General features: G+C 44.0%; 1 protein-coding gene across 8 annotated transcripts in view; it reads left to right on the top strand.

Moving 5' to 3' along the window:
• The window catches only part of dzip1 (DAZ interacting zinc finger protein 1), a 47,677-nt gene extending 35,515 nt beyond the window's left edge, over positions 1 to 12,162 (top strand). For 2 of the 8 annotated variants that reach the window (XM_041032117.1, XM_041032116.1), the window contains 19 exons: positions 1,436 to 1,530; positions 2,186 to 2,336; positions 2,589 to 3,188; positions 5,009 to 5,093; positions 5,270 to 5,385; positions 5,522 to 5,680; positions 5,771 to 5,908; positions 5,997 to 6,059; positions 6,153 to 6,281; positions 6,620 to 6,668; positions 6,763 to 6,813; positions 7,025 to 7,084; positions 7,520 to 7,695; positions 7,842 to 8,046; positions 8,414 to 8,588; positions 9,061 to 9,440; positions 9,713 to 9,834; positions 9,970 to 10,129; positions 10,296 to 12,162. In XM_041032117.1, the coding sequence (XP_040888051.1) occupies positions 2,334 to 2,336; positions 2,589 to 3,188; positions 5,009 to 5,093; positions 5,270 to 5,385; positions 5,522 to 5,680; positions 5,771 to 5,908; positions 5,997 to 6,059; positions 6,153 to 6,281; positions 6,620 to 6,668; positions 6,763 to 6,813; positions 7,025 to 7,084; positions 7,520 to 7,695; positions 7,842 to 8,046; positions 8,414 to 8,588; positions 9,061 to 9,440; positions 9,713 to 9,834; positions 9,970 to 10,129; positions 10,296 to 10,408 (2,784 nt within the window). In that variant the 5' untranslated portion in view covers positions 1,436 to 1,530; positions 2,186 to 2,333 and the 3' untranslated portion in view covers positions 10,409 to 12,162. The remainder of the gene's footprint in view (positions 1 to 1,435; positions 1,531 to 2,185; positions 2,337 to 2,588; positions 3,189 to 5,008; positions 5,094 to 5,269; positions 5,386 to 5,521; positions 5,681 to 5,770; positions 5,909 to 5,996; positions 6,060 to 6,152; positions 6,282 to 6,619; positions 6,669 to 6,762; positions 6,814 to 7,024; positions 7,085 to 7,519; positions 7,696 to 7,841; positions 8,047 to 8,413; positions 8,589 to 9,060; positions 9,441 to 9,712; positions 9,835 to 9,969; positions 10,130 to 10,295) is intronic. The other 6 variants (XM_041032121.1, XM_041032120.1, XM_041032119.1 and 3 more) reach the window with 6 other exon arrangements.
• Positions 12,163 to 12,172: the final 10 nt, after the last annotated feature.

The following is a 12,172-nucleotide window of genomic DNA, read 5'->3' as shown; positions in this document are numbered from 1 at the left end:
CGTTAAAAAAAAAGGAAAACACAGAGAGCTTAGAAAATACCACTGTAACTCTGACGCATAGTTGCAGTGGTTTTCGAACCTTTTGGCTTGTTACCACTTATAAAAAAAAGTGGTGTCTCGTTCCCTGGCCATGTTCCAGTTGTGTGTTGTTAGTACTTTCATTTTGAATACATTTGCTGATAATACTTACGTACTTGTATGTAAGTAGGCTGTTTAAAGCAGGAATTGTAACGGGATCTTTTTACAGTGTAAAGGATCTGTGAGTAATACCGTTTTAGAGCAGTACCATCACCACAGGGCAACTGGAAGCAACTGCTGCAGTTTGAGAGCAAAATGATCAACTACAGGATATAAGAAAAAAACAAAACTGATTTTACAGAAAGGGAAAAGTCACTTCAGAAGCCAGTTTCACAGCAACAGGTTAACAGACCCGGGGTGTAGAAGGACTGATTCTAAGTCTAAACACAAGGTGGAGCTCTTTCCTATGGCCAGAACATCTACTCTGTAAAGTTTCGAAATCTGCACTAACATCCCTGGAGCTGCATCGATGGTTGTTTCAGTATTTCAGCGTGTTCTCTGCTTCCAACGTTTTAATTGTGTTTTTATCCGTTTTCCTTCCACTTCAAGTGGGGGACCGCCTACAACAAGCCCGACTCCCTCACCCCTGTTTTCAGACTCCCCATTTTAAAGCTCAGCGGTCTGCTGCTCCCTTCCCCCTTCTCATTCCAACGTGCGTCGTTTCCCCAGAATAACACCGGAAGTGAGGAGATTGGCCTTTCAGAATTGTAGCTGCATGGCAGTAGTACTGGAGTCTTTGAGCATTTAATCATTTTTAAACCGCCCTTAGGTCAAATAAGATGAATTATATCCCAAAGGAGTTTGATCTTTTCAGCAGTAAAGAGCAGATAGAAAATAGATTTTTAAAAAAGGGAGAGCGAAACATGAACAAGTTATAACATGAATGCGAATTATGAACATAAGGAGAGTAAAAAGTATGGAAACCCGTATTATCTAAATATTCAAATTTGAATAAATATATGTCAAAATGCAAAGTGACAGAATGAAAGATCTGATGAACGTAAGGACACCGAAAAGCAATGTTACAATGTAGTAGTCTATTTGAAAATATGTACTCCAGAAAACAGTCACATGGTCATGATCGTGCGCTGTAAAGAAAATTTCTTTGTAAAAAAAAAATCCCCATATTTCCATATTATATGTAAGTAAGTCTCATTTTGTGTTTTCTTTGGACAGGTGTTAAAATTACGTTTCGTTGAAAGAAAAGGTCTTTTAATGTAGTTTATGTTGTTACAGAGGCTGTTATTACAACACCCGAGAGATCGTCATTGTTTTACTTCGAAAGTATTTACCGGAAGTGTAATGTTTCCTGTCGTTAGCTTAATGGCGGTCTTTTTTTTTTTTTCCTTTGGAGCAGGGATTTAGGAATGTGGAGACCAGCAGCTACGTTACCCTCAAATCGCCTGGGGCCCCTTCTTCAGAAAACTATAAACCACTAACACAAACGCAATGGTAAGTTGTTTTAATAGAGCTCTATATTGTAAAACTCAACATTTAATAATCACACGAGTTGGTGATGTATCATAATGTTTTACGTTGTTTAAAGTTTTGTCCAACACGTTGACTAAAGAAAAAAAAATGTCCGTTAGCCGCCGCAGCCAGACACGAAGCAGTTTGAAGGACGGGAGCCACCTAAAACTAGTTAAAGGACTTTAAGACTTTCTGTAAAGCGACTTGTATTTTGTAATGTCTTGTATTTCACAGTGGAGTTAAGTCCTTGATATAGACATCTTAACCGTTTCTCAGACAAGTTCAAGCATGTGTGCCATTGTTTTGGGTTGAGGTCAAGCAAGGGGATAAAAAGCCTGCCCCGACATGAAACCATTGTTTCGGAAACGTGATAACGAGCTTTTATTTATTTGTTTTTTTTTTAACTGTTAGCAGGGAAAACATTTTCCCTAAAGCTCTTCGTGCTCAGTTTGCAGGTAAGTTAGACTCAGCTTCAGCTTCAGGCGCTGCTAAAGTAGACTGAGGGGAGATCTTTGTTCATACAAAGCTTTAAAATGCTCTGCTGTCTTTTCCCTCAAGACTCAGCTCGTCCTCCACACACTGTAGGGAAAACATAGGCTTATTGCCTTCAGTGTTTTGATAACATTTCTCTCCCCAGGGACGCTCGTCTGCGTCTCCATGGTAACGTGGCGGACGCCCAGCCTCGGCGTTGTCGCGTTGAGTTGCCTGCAAGGGGGCGGAACCGCAGAGCAACGACGGGTCTTCGATTTCTTTTCCTCTCCGTAAAGGCAAAATCGAAGTCGAAGATGGTAAGGAGAGCTCGGCTGCATCAGGACAGCAACAGCGTTATAGGTAGATGGACATGGAATCGGCACTGGTGGAATCCGTGCTCCGCTGTTTCACTTCGCACATGATGCAGAATGTCTTTTTTTCTTTCACTCTCTCCTCGTGTGATTGTGTACTGCACGCGGGGCATTTGATGCTAATGTGTATTGTTCATCTTTCCTTTATATGTCTGTTTTAAATGAGACTGTATATTCTCTCTTTGGTCTTTGTTACAGCCATTTCATGACGGAGTCTACTACCCCTACACAAGTGACACCCAAGGGACCCATTCGTCAGCAGGGATCCCATCCCTCCTCAATTCCCCGCTCAGCCAGCCTTCTGTAAGCGGCCACCCGGTACCTGCACCAGGCATGACTCCATCCAGCGGAGCCTCCGCCGTTCTCCCCTTCAAGTTCCGTCCGCGCAGGGAGAGCGTGGACTGGCGGCGGATTAATGCAGTGGACATAGACCTAGTGGTGAGCCAGCTGGATGTGGACACCCTTCAGGAGCACATCAGCACAGTGACCTTCTGCAGCTTGGATGGGGAGCGATGCCAGCGGTGCCAGAGCCCCGTGGACCCGGCTCTGGTCAAGCTCTTGCAGCTGGCCCAGCTCACAGTGGAGTGGCTGCTCCACTGCCAGGAATTTCTCACCCTCAACCTGCGTGCGGCGGAGGAGAGGCTGGCGGCCGCAGGCAGGGAGCGAGAGCAGCTGCTGGCTCAGCAGAACAAGCAGGAGGAGAAGGTTAAGGCGCTGACCACCGAGCTCAAGCAGAGGAAGAAGGTTATTCGCACCCAGCAGTCCCTCCTCACGCCTCGAATCATCAGCAGCCAGAAGGTAGTGCTGATACGCTAAACGTTCACTCTCTGGGGGGGGGGGGCGTAATGGCCACCATTTGTATTTCACATATGTATGGCAAGCAGACAGCTAGCTCCAACACACCCCCACCCCCCTCACTCCTCCTCCTCAGGGACCCTGCTCTGTCATTGTTCCCAAGATCTATTCACAGCTCCGGCTTTGTGCATTTCAGAGCAGGGCTTGGATAGAAAAAAAGGGAAATAGATGCAGGCTTTTATCAGAGCCTGACAAAATTTTGTCCTCAAAATGACTATTATGTTCCATGAAACCTGCCGCCGCGGAGCTGTTTTGGTATGGTTATAATAAGCTTTGTTTTCAGACTGGAAGAATAGGATTTAGAGCTGGAGAGCAGATGGTGTCATCTGGTGGCAATTAGTTTTCTTAAACCACTTACAAAAGGGTGACAAGAGCCGTAATCAACATGACTGCCTGTCTCCGTCCCCCATTTAAACATGTCCTTGCACGGGATTTTGTCCTCTGAGCGTGCTGCTGAAGACGATTGTGTTCATCGGGTACCGTTAATCTGTTGAAAACTTGCCTGTAAATGTTGTTACGGCTGGGCAGCGTAGCTCGGTTGCCATTATGTTATTTATAGCACAAATCAAAAATCTCCTCAAGTGTACGGCTGCTGCTGACCTGGCCGAGCCGTTGCCGGGGCAACAGATATAGTGTGTCATGACAAGCATGTGGTTGCTAGGTGTGCGCTACCAGCTCAGCTAACAGAGGTGGCTCAATAATTGATAGAGGCCTTGTGTGTGTGTGTCCTTCACAGACTTTTGGTGTTTGTTGCTTGTCTTAAGAAAGATCCACATTTCTGCAAAGTAAACACACAGGGCTCTCTTTAAAGACTAATTTAATTTCACTCCCAATTTCCACAGTTATTCCTACCGAGTAACTGCATCAGTTAAAGACCTCCTCACTTGTAAAGACACCCCTCTCCGTGTCATGTGGCAGCCGCTGAATCTTTGCTGCCATATGGTGTGATGAGATATCAGTAGCAGCAGGTTTAACATTGAATGAAGTCACAGGCACAATGAGCAGGAGACTTAAATGTAGCGTGTGATGTGTGTGTGTGTGTGTGTTTAAGTGTTAGCGAGCTGGAGTGTGGTGCCGTCTGCCTCAAGGAGCAAATCTACATCACTCATGCTATCTGTTTGTTTGGAGCCACAGACCTGAGCTCAGGGGATCGTTCACTCATTCACTGCTTCCTGCGTACCAGAGTCTCAGTGGTCTGTACTACAAGAGACTGGACTCTCACACATACTCATCATTTCTTGTTCTCACTATGAAATGAACCACGCTGAACCATCTCATGTAGAATCTATAACACGCGACACACTGGACGAAAAAGGTGCACATGCTACGTACACTACTTTCTTTGCCACCGTTTTTGGGAGCTTTGAATCATCCTACAGAATAAATTTACACTGAGAAATCAGACCCAAAAATAAAATGGCCCACTGTAAATAGGGTGTTCTGTATAGTGAAGCTGAAACAAATAGCTAATTAGTTGAGATGTTGATTGTCAGAAAACTGTTTTGAGGGTTCCAGTTTTCTGAAGTTTTGTGGACAAAGAGATTAATTTGATAATTATTGAATTATAAAAATATGTGTTAGCAGCCCTACTGTATAGTAAATAGTACGGTGTTCTTGTTGTGTTGGTAATGTAATGATGTTTACATTGACTTTTTGTTGGTTTATTTGCCTGTGTTTTCTGAAATTGCTGTGATTTCAGCTCTCAGGATTGCTGTTAAGTTGATGTATTAATATGTTTTTTTTTGTGTGTTTCTTTCTTTTAGTGTCCATATTGTGAAAAATCCTTCCTCAATTCCTCCTTTCTTCAGAATCACATTCAGCGTCGACACCCTGATGAGTATGAGATCCGTAAGTCAGCCTGTCACAAATGTTTGCTGAGCATTTTAGGGGAACGACAGAAAAGGCAGGAGTCAGATTAATGACTTGGACTGGACGAAACAGCAAAGAGGAAGACACCTTAGCCAGTTAAAGAACAGAGCCTTGTCACGTACGTGAGGACGTTGTGTTGTTGTACTGTCTTCCAGAGCTACAGTCAGACAGTGAAAAGAAGTCTCAGATTGAAAGCCTCAAATTGGAGATCAGCAGCTTGAAGGAGCAGATTGTTCAACAGCAGCAGACCCTGCAAGCCAAAACAGCTCAGGTAGGAAAACCAGAGCTTCATGCTGAAGGATCTGACGGGTCCTGAAGTTCTTATTTACAAGCTGATCACATCAGAACCATAAGTGGAGTACTAACTGTGGTCTGCGCTAATGACTCTCATGGTTGTCTAATTCCAGGAGAAAGAGCAGCAGTCCTTGCACAAAGACCTGCTACGAGAGCTGGACCGATTTAAGGCTGAGGAGATGGCTCGCATGGACAGAAAGATAGAGGACAGCAGGGATGGCATGCGCAGAGAGATGGAGTTCCTGTACACCCGAAATATCCAGGCTCTCAATGTAGGAACATGATGCCTGGATAATCCCTTCAGTAGCTCCTTAATGCTGTTTATTTACATTATATTCATTCACATGTTTTCACTCTCATAGGAAGCAAATCAGAATCAGACAGCCAAGCATGAAAAGTCAGCCAGTCCTGTTCAGTCACAGCCCGAGAGAGACCTGGACATCTACAAAGAGATGCAGATACAAGCCATCCAGAAGCTGGAACACCAGCTGAAGAAACAGGTCAGTGCAGAGGGGAGCTGATATTTAACAACCTGGAAGCGAGTGAAGTGATTTGATGACCTAAAATGCTTAAAATGTTCTTTTCTAGGATAAAAAATGGGAATCCAGGCTACAAGAAATTAAGGCTCAGCACGAGTCTGAAAAGAATCAGGTACGGTTAAGTTATAATGATCATATCTATATGTGAAATACGTGAGAATCTTATGTTTGCAGAATACATCCTCTTCTTCTTATTGTCCTCTAGTTGCTGAACGAGGTGAGCCGGATGCAGTCGTCCGTGTCCGAGCACCAGGAGCGAAGCCAGAGGCTGCAGCAGGAGATGGGGAGGAGGCTGCAGGAGAAGGAGCAAACCATCAAGGCTCAGAGGGAGCAGGTCAGCGCTCATTCACACTCACACGCTCTGCAGCGCCAAGTGCGATTATGTCGAGACAGGAAGTGAGGCGGGGGGGGTCAGCCCCTGTTCAGGATATCCTGTATTTGCTACAAGGGCTCGGATTGAGTTGCACTGAGATATGATGCCACTGTACATTTGACAGGAGCCATATGGGAAACAGATTGAATAAACAAAGCCCACGTCTTGTTTTGTAAACACATTTTAGATAAGCAGTTGCAATCACATAAGCCCTCTTTTGTTTTGCCATTTCAATGCTTTTTATTTTTTCGTCATCAATGATCTTTTTTTTTTTTTTTTTTTTTTGTTTCAACTTACAGATAAGGAATATTTCCTCAAATCCACCCACCAAAGTAGTGGAAGTACCAGGTAAATGATATCTCATTATTGATTACTGAAGGAAACTGTGTGTATGGATCATACAGATGATCCTAATGAATTCATCTTATGGTCTGTTTTCCAGTTCTAGTCAGCGCACCAGCACCAGAGCCCAAACCAAAGAGAGTTGTTCTCGGTAAGTGAGTGGAAACCAGAAAATTAGAATCACACAGTGAGGCTGAGCATGTGCTTTCCTGCATGAAGGGTTTACATATCACTGTTTCAGGCAGCAGACTCTTAAGTAAAGCAGTACTGTTACCACATTATTGTCCCCACTCTGTTAACGCCTGTTTTATCTGACTCCCTGAACTTCCAATGACCTCTGACCTCACGCGCTGCCCAATTAGAGGAGCCAGTGTTTGCTCTTAACCTGGATCCTATACAGGAGCTGTCAGAAGAGGAGAAAGGTAAAACAGACAGTAGACGCCAGCAGAGCCGGTCGACTGCATGCTGCCTGCATGGATGCATCAGTCTGCTCTGGGCAGCTCTTTCTTTCAGTGTTTCCAGACTCAGATCATCTTATTCCACACTGACATGAAAGGCATTAAGATGACCTTACCACCGGGAAGCTTTTAGGAAAGTCCCCTGTAATCTGTCATGCCTGCCATGTCAGTTATATGATCATTGTGTCCATCTGTCATCTTGTTGCCTTGTTCTCCTCTCACGTCTGCTCCACGGCAGTCACATCCATCTGCCCGACCGAACCTGTGGCATGGAGCTTGCTGTGAAAATTGCAGAATGCATGCTCATTGTATTGTTTGCTCATGTGACTTCAACTCCTGTGATTGGAGCCCGATTGTACAAGATGAACTGTGAGTGAGAGTTTTTTTTTTTTTTTACAGACTCGAGCAGCATCTCTGAGAGGAGGCCAGTGGAGAGGAAGCCTGAGCCTGTGCCAGAGAAGAAACAGAGGGTGAGCGCCAGTGCTCTGAAAAGGAACCCCAACATCAAGAGAGAGATGCGACCGGAGCTCGAGCAAGCTGTTACTAAGAGACTGGAGAATCTGGGGATCAAGCCTGTACGCTCTTACACACTTTTAAGTAGAGTTTAAGAGACTTAATGTGTTTTCAAAGAAATAATCTCTGTACTTTAATATAATAATAAAACCAATTTTTGTAATCCTTTTCTTAGAAACTAGATTTTATTCCCTCTGCTTCTCCTCAGGATCAGAGGGGTCTGAAGAACAAAGAGCTCCAGTCCATCATGGCTAAGGTAGAGTCAAAGCAGGAGAGCTATGCCAAGGGGGTGCCTGAGTACTGGCGCCAACGGGAGGACATAGCCAGCGCCGTGGAGCGGAAGCTGGGCAGTCAGAGGAGGGGCAGCGACCCTGCTTCAGAGTCACAGGCCAGATCCAAACAGTCAGCTCAAGGTGCTTTCCAGGACTGAGTCATCACAAAGCCTCTTGGCACGTGGCAGCATCGGTTTAAAGTCTCACCCTGGCCACAGATCAATAGTAACCACGCTGCACTAGACTGTGAATTTAGTGAGTTTCGGGGAGCTCACTGTCACCCACTCACTCCTGTCTTTATGACTTATTACATTTGAGATATTTTAGTTGCTTTGACGTAGGCCTAATTTGCCGTAATTGGCTTTGACTGTGTGTATATCTAACGCTACCGGTCTCAGCTGTGAAAGCTTGTTTGTCGCCTCATAAGCCGATTAAAGCTCCGACACACTGTCGGTGGCTGAGCCGCTAATTGCGTTTGCGTTATCTGTTTTTGTCTGTGTGTGTGTAGTGTTGCAGATCCGGCCTCGATCGAGCAGCCTTCCCTCCAGAGCCACCCAGGTGGTGTCTGGGCCTGCAGTCAAACAGTCCAAGACTCCCCAGCCAGCTCCAAGGACCAAGACCACCACCCAACCCAAGACATCTACACCCAACAGCAAGGCCGCGCCGAGGGCCTTCACAACCAAGTAAGGACAGCGGTTAGTGGTTTGAACATGTGTCTTGGATAATTGAATTATCTTCATCTGATTAAAAGATATATGAATGTTATTCATTAGGCAGTGGACAAACATGTATTATACTGTATGTTAGCTAAGATTACTTTTAATTTATTCTCTTTATCAGCTGTAGGTTTCTTAATCTCAGCCAGTAGTTAGAAACGTATTTCTCTCATTGTATCCAGATGCTGCTCTGGATAAAACATCTCTGTGCAACACTGTTTTGATGACAGTTGACTTAGCGAAGATGTTGTGTAAACAAAGCTGGTGCAGCAAAGTGTTGAGTTTAGTGTGAACTTTTTGCAACATAGCAGTAAGTTTTAGTTCAGCTGCTGCCACACTTGGTGAGAGTGTGGCTGGTACAGGTGTATGGAGCACATACATCGGACGCAAAATCTAAACACAGGCAGTAAAAAGCCGTCATGTGTCTGTGGTCTGTGAGGACTCCTCCTTTCAGTTCAGATGAGGAATCTGAAGAAGAGGACACAGATACAGAGGAGGAACAGCCCCAGAAGCTCCAGAGGGACAAATCCCCACAACCCAGGCTAAACCAGGCCACCCCGGTCCAAATCAGAGCAAGCAAAGCCAGTCCGGTCCAGACCAGGCATGCCGCCGCCAGGCAGTCCTTCTCCTCCAACCCCCAGCAGTCCCGAGGGTCAGTCGGCGCCGTGACCAAGACAGCGGTGACAAAGATGGAGAGCGATGATGACGAGGACGAGTGGTCAGAGGTCAGCGAGCTACAGGAGATTGACCCGAGACAGCTCCAGGGTTACAAAGACCAGAACGGCAACGTGGATAAGAAGAACTTTGGTAAAGGTAAAGGTAAATTAGAGCCGACTCACACCACACATTAAATTGATATCTGTATGTATTCAGTCATCAAAATTTGCACATTTGATAATAGTGAAAAGCTATGTTTGCTAAGTTTATCCTGATTAGTAGATATTGGAAAACTGATTCATCTGTACTGGCTCAAGGTTCCAGGGAATCAGTAAAAAGTTACTTACATACTTACAAACTTACATTTATTTAATCCAACAAACGTGGTCTTTAAAGTTTCTGAAAAATTTAAAATTGTTGTTTTTGTCTTTTAGAGAACAAAATCAATGTCCTGGCCAGAAAAATGGAGAAGCACTTTGAAGAGAGAGCAGTGAAGAAGCCACCAGGGGGCGTCAGCATCTTGCTGGAGAAGAAAGATGAAGTGCACGAACTCACGGTAAGACGATGGGACCTCAGTGCATAGCTCTGTCTCAGGTTCAGTGATATCGTTATGTAGTATAATAAGCCTTGTTGTTAGCATGCTTTACGGAATGGTAAAATCTGTGAATATTGTTTCTGTCTGGTGTGACAGTACACAGATCTGGAGGAGAGCAGCGAGTGGATGGTCTCCTCCTTAGAGGACAGACAGGAAATATCCAAACCAGCACAGGGCTCTGGATCACTGAGGAAGAGTCTGGACTCGCCCAGCACCAGCGTCTGGGGAACCTCCACAGGAAAAGGTCCCAAATCAGGTCAGGGCCACATAAATAACGTATAAATAACGTACTGCCCTTTCTGATCTGTCTGTCTATGAGGATGTGTTGGAGTAAAAGATGAGCAGATGCTGATCTTGACTGTGTTGTAGACCCGTCCTGTTTGTAAAGCAGTGTAAAGTAAACACAGCTGTCTTGTTCCTAGCAGGTCTGACCGAGGCTGGAACAGGAAGCACCCTGAAGAGCACGCTGTGCTCCCTCAGTGACATCAGCGACTCCGAGGAAATTAGCAATAAACACAGTAAACACTACAGCTGATCAGGTGATGTAGCGCTACACCAAGCACAGACACAGAAACCTCAGTCAGCCCCTCTGACACCTGCAGTCCACGCCAAACAGCCATATTTCATACTTTTATTACATGGAAGCTGTAATACAGACACGAGCAATACTTAGCCAGAGGAAAGTTTGGTATAGAAAATCTAATAAGTATGTTAGAGATAAATGAGATTACACTTTGACCTTTCCAGCCTCACCTCATGCCTTGTGCCAATTCTTTGCCAGCCTTACACCTGTCCAGTGTTTATCTCTGAACTGATTCTCTTTTGTGTTTTCAGCTAAATATATAAGCCACACTCCTCGCATGAGGTGCTGTGTGTAGTTTGTGTCAAATGTTGTACATCAAATTTTATAATGTCTTCATGTGCTAAATGCGATGTGAATTTGTATAGAAAATATTTATACGAGCAATAAAGGACTTGTTTATGGAATACATACATGCACATTGTTACGTGGAACATTACAAACCTGCTGCATGTCATCGAGGTTCTTTTCTGTCTTTTCTTTTGTTCTTTTCTTTGAGAAAAAGGCGGAAAAAGTGTTGCAGCTTCATTTTCAAAGGCTGTATGATGATATATTTCTTCATGGCTTTTAGTGTTGTTGGATTATTTTGCTGGCGTTGTTCTGGATCCCTTCAAATACTGACCTTTAAATTATTTATGTTATCCATGATAACTCTTATCAACAACTGGGAGGGTCTGACAGAAAAGTAATAACGTCGAAAACAGTAATGTGGGTGTGAAACAGGCATTAAAGTGTGTTCTATGTGCTGTTAGAAAGATCTTAATTTTTTGTGAACCCTGCAGAACTCCTGTAATAAGGAGGCCATGCAAGACTTTATCAGTATCAAAGAGGAAAAAGACAGTAAACGTCTGATTGGAAGGCCGCAAGGTACAAAACATTTCTGACATATCTCCTCCATGATTTTAGTAGGTAAAAAGAAATAAGAAGCAACAATAAACTCATTGAAATACAGCAGAAGAATGAAGATATGTGTCCTCCCAGCTTTTAGGTCAGAGTTGTCTCTGCTAAAGGTCCCTCAAACACACACGGATACATGCAATCCAACAACAAGCAATAATATCGTAAACTAAAATTGACACTGCAATAAAACTCCTCGTCTTTCATGAATAATTCTCAATGGACAATGTCAGAAAGTCACCAAAAAAATGTGACAAATCGTAGTTTTTACGGTGCCATTTATGTCAGCCTTTGATAATGATGACTTATACTCTTTATCTAATGTATGCAACTGCTTTATAATGGCTTATAAAACTGTCTCTTCTTGTTTCCTTTGAAAGTATCCTTTTAGTTCATGTTATCCCAAGCATCTACAGATCAAATGGGACTCGCTTCACGCGTTCACAGTCACTGTCGTCAGTCACACTGTGGCACAGAAGACATAAAATCCTCAGCGTCACTGCTTCATTCTCATTGGATAACTCGGCTATGAAACTGATTTGTATGAGTTTTTATGGGGAGCGACAGCCGGGATGCTTCCTGCCCTGACAGCTCCGGCCTGCTTGAATTTAACTGGCTGTCGTGCAGATGGCTGACAGGATGTGATGGGATGAATTTTATTTTCTTTTTCATCTTCAGATAAACATTGAAAGTAGCTTGTGCGTTTGTGTGTCGCATAAAGCAAGTAATACATGTATGTGTACAGATTTTTTTATGTATACGTTTGAGAACACAGACACAGGGAAGTGTTAGACCAGTGTGATTTAATGCAAATCCATCAAA

Source organism: Toxotes jaculatrix, chromosome 24 (genome assembly GCF_017976425.1).
Source record: "Toxotes jaculatrix isolate fToxJac2 chromosome 24, fToxJac2.pri, whole genome shotgun sequence".
Taxonomy (NCBI): Eukaryota; Metazoa; Chordata; class Actinopteri; family Toxotidae; genus Toxotes; species Toxotes jaculatrix.
The sequence above is the reverse complement of the archived record's forward strand: the minus strand, read 5'-3'. Positions and strand labels throughout refer to the sequence as shown.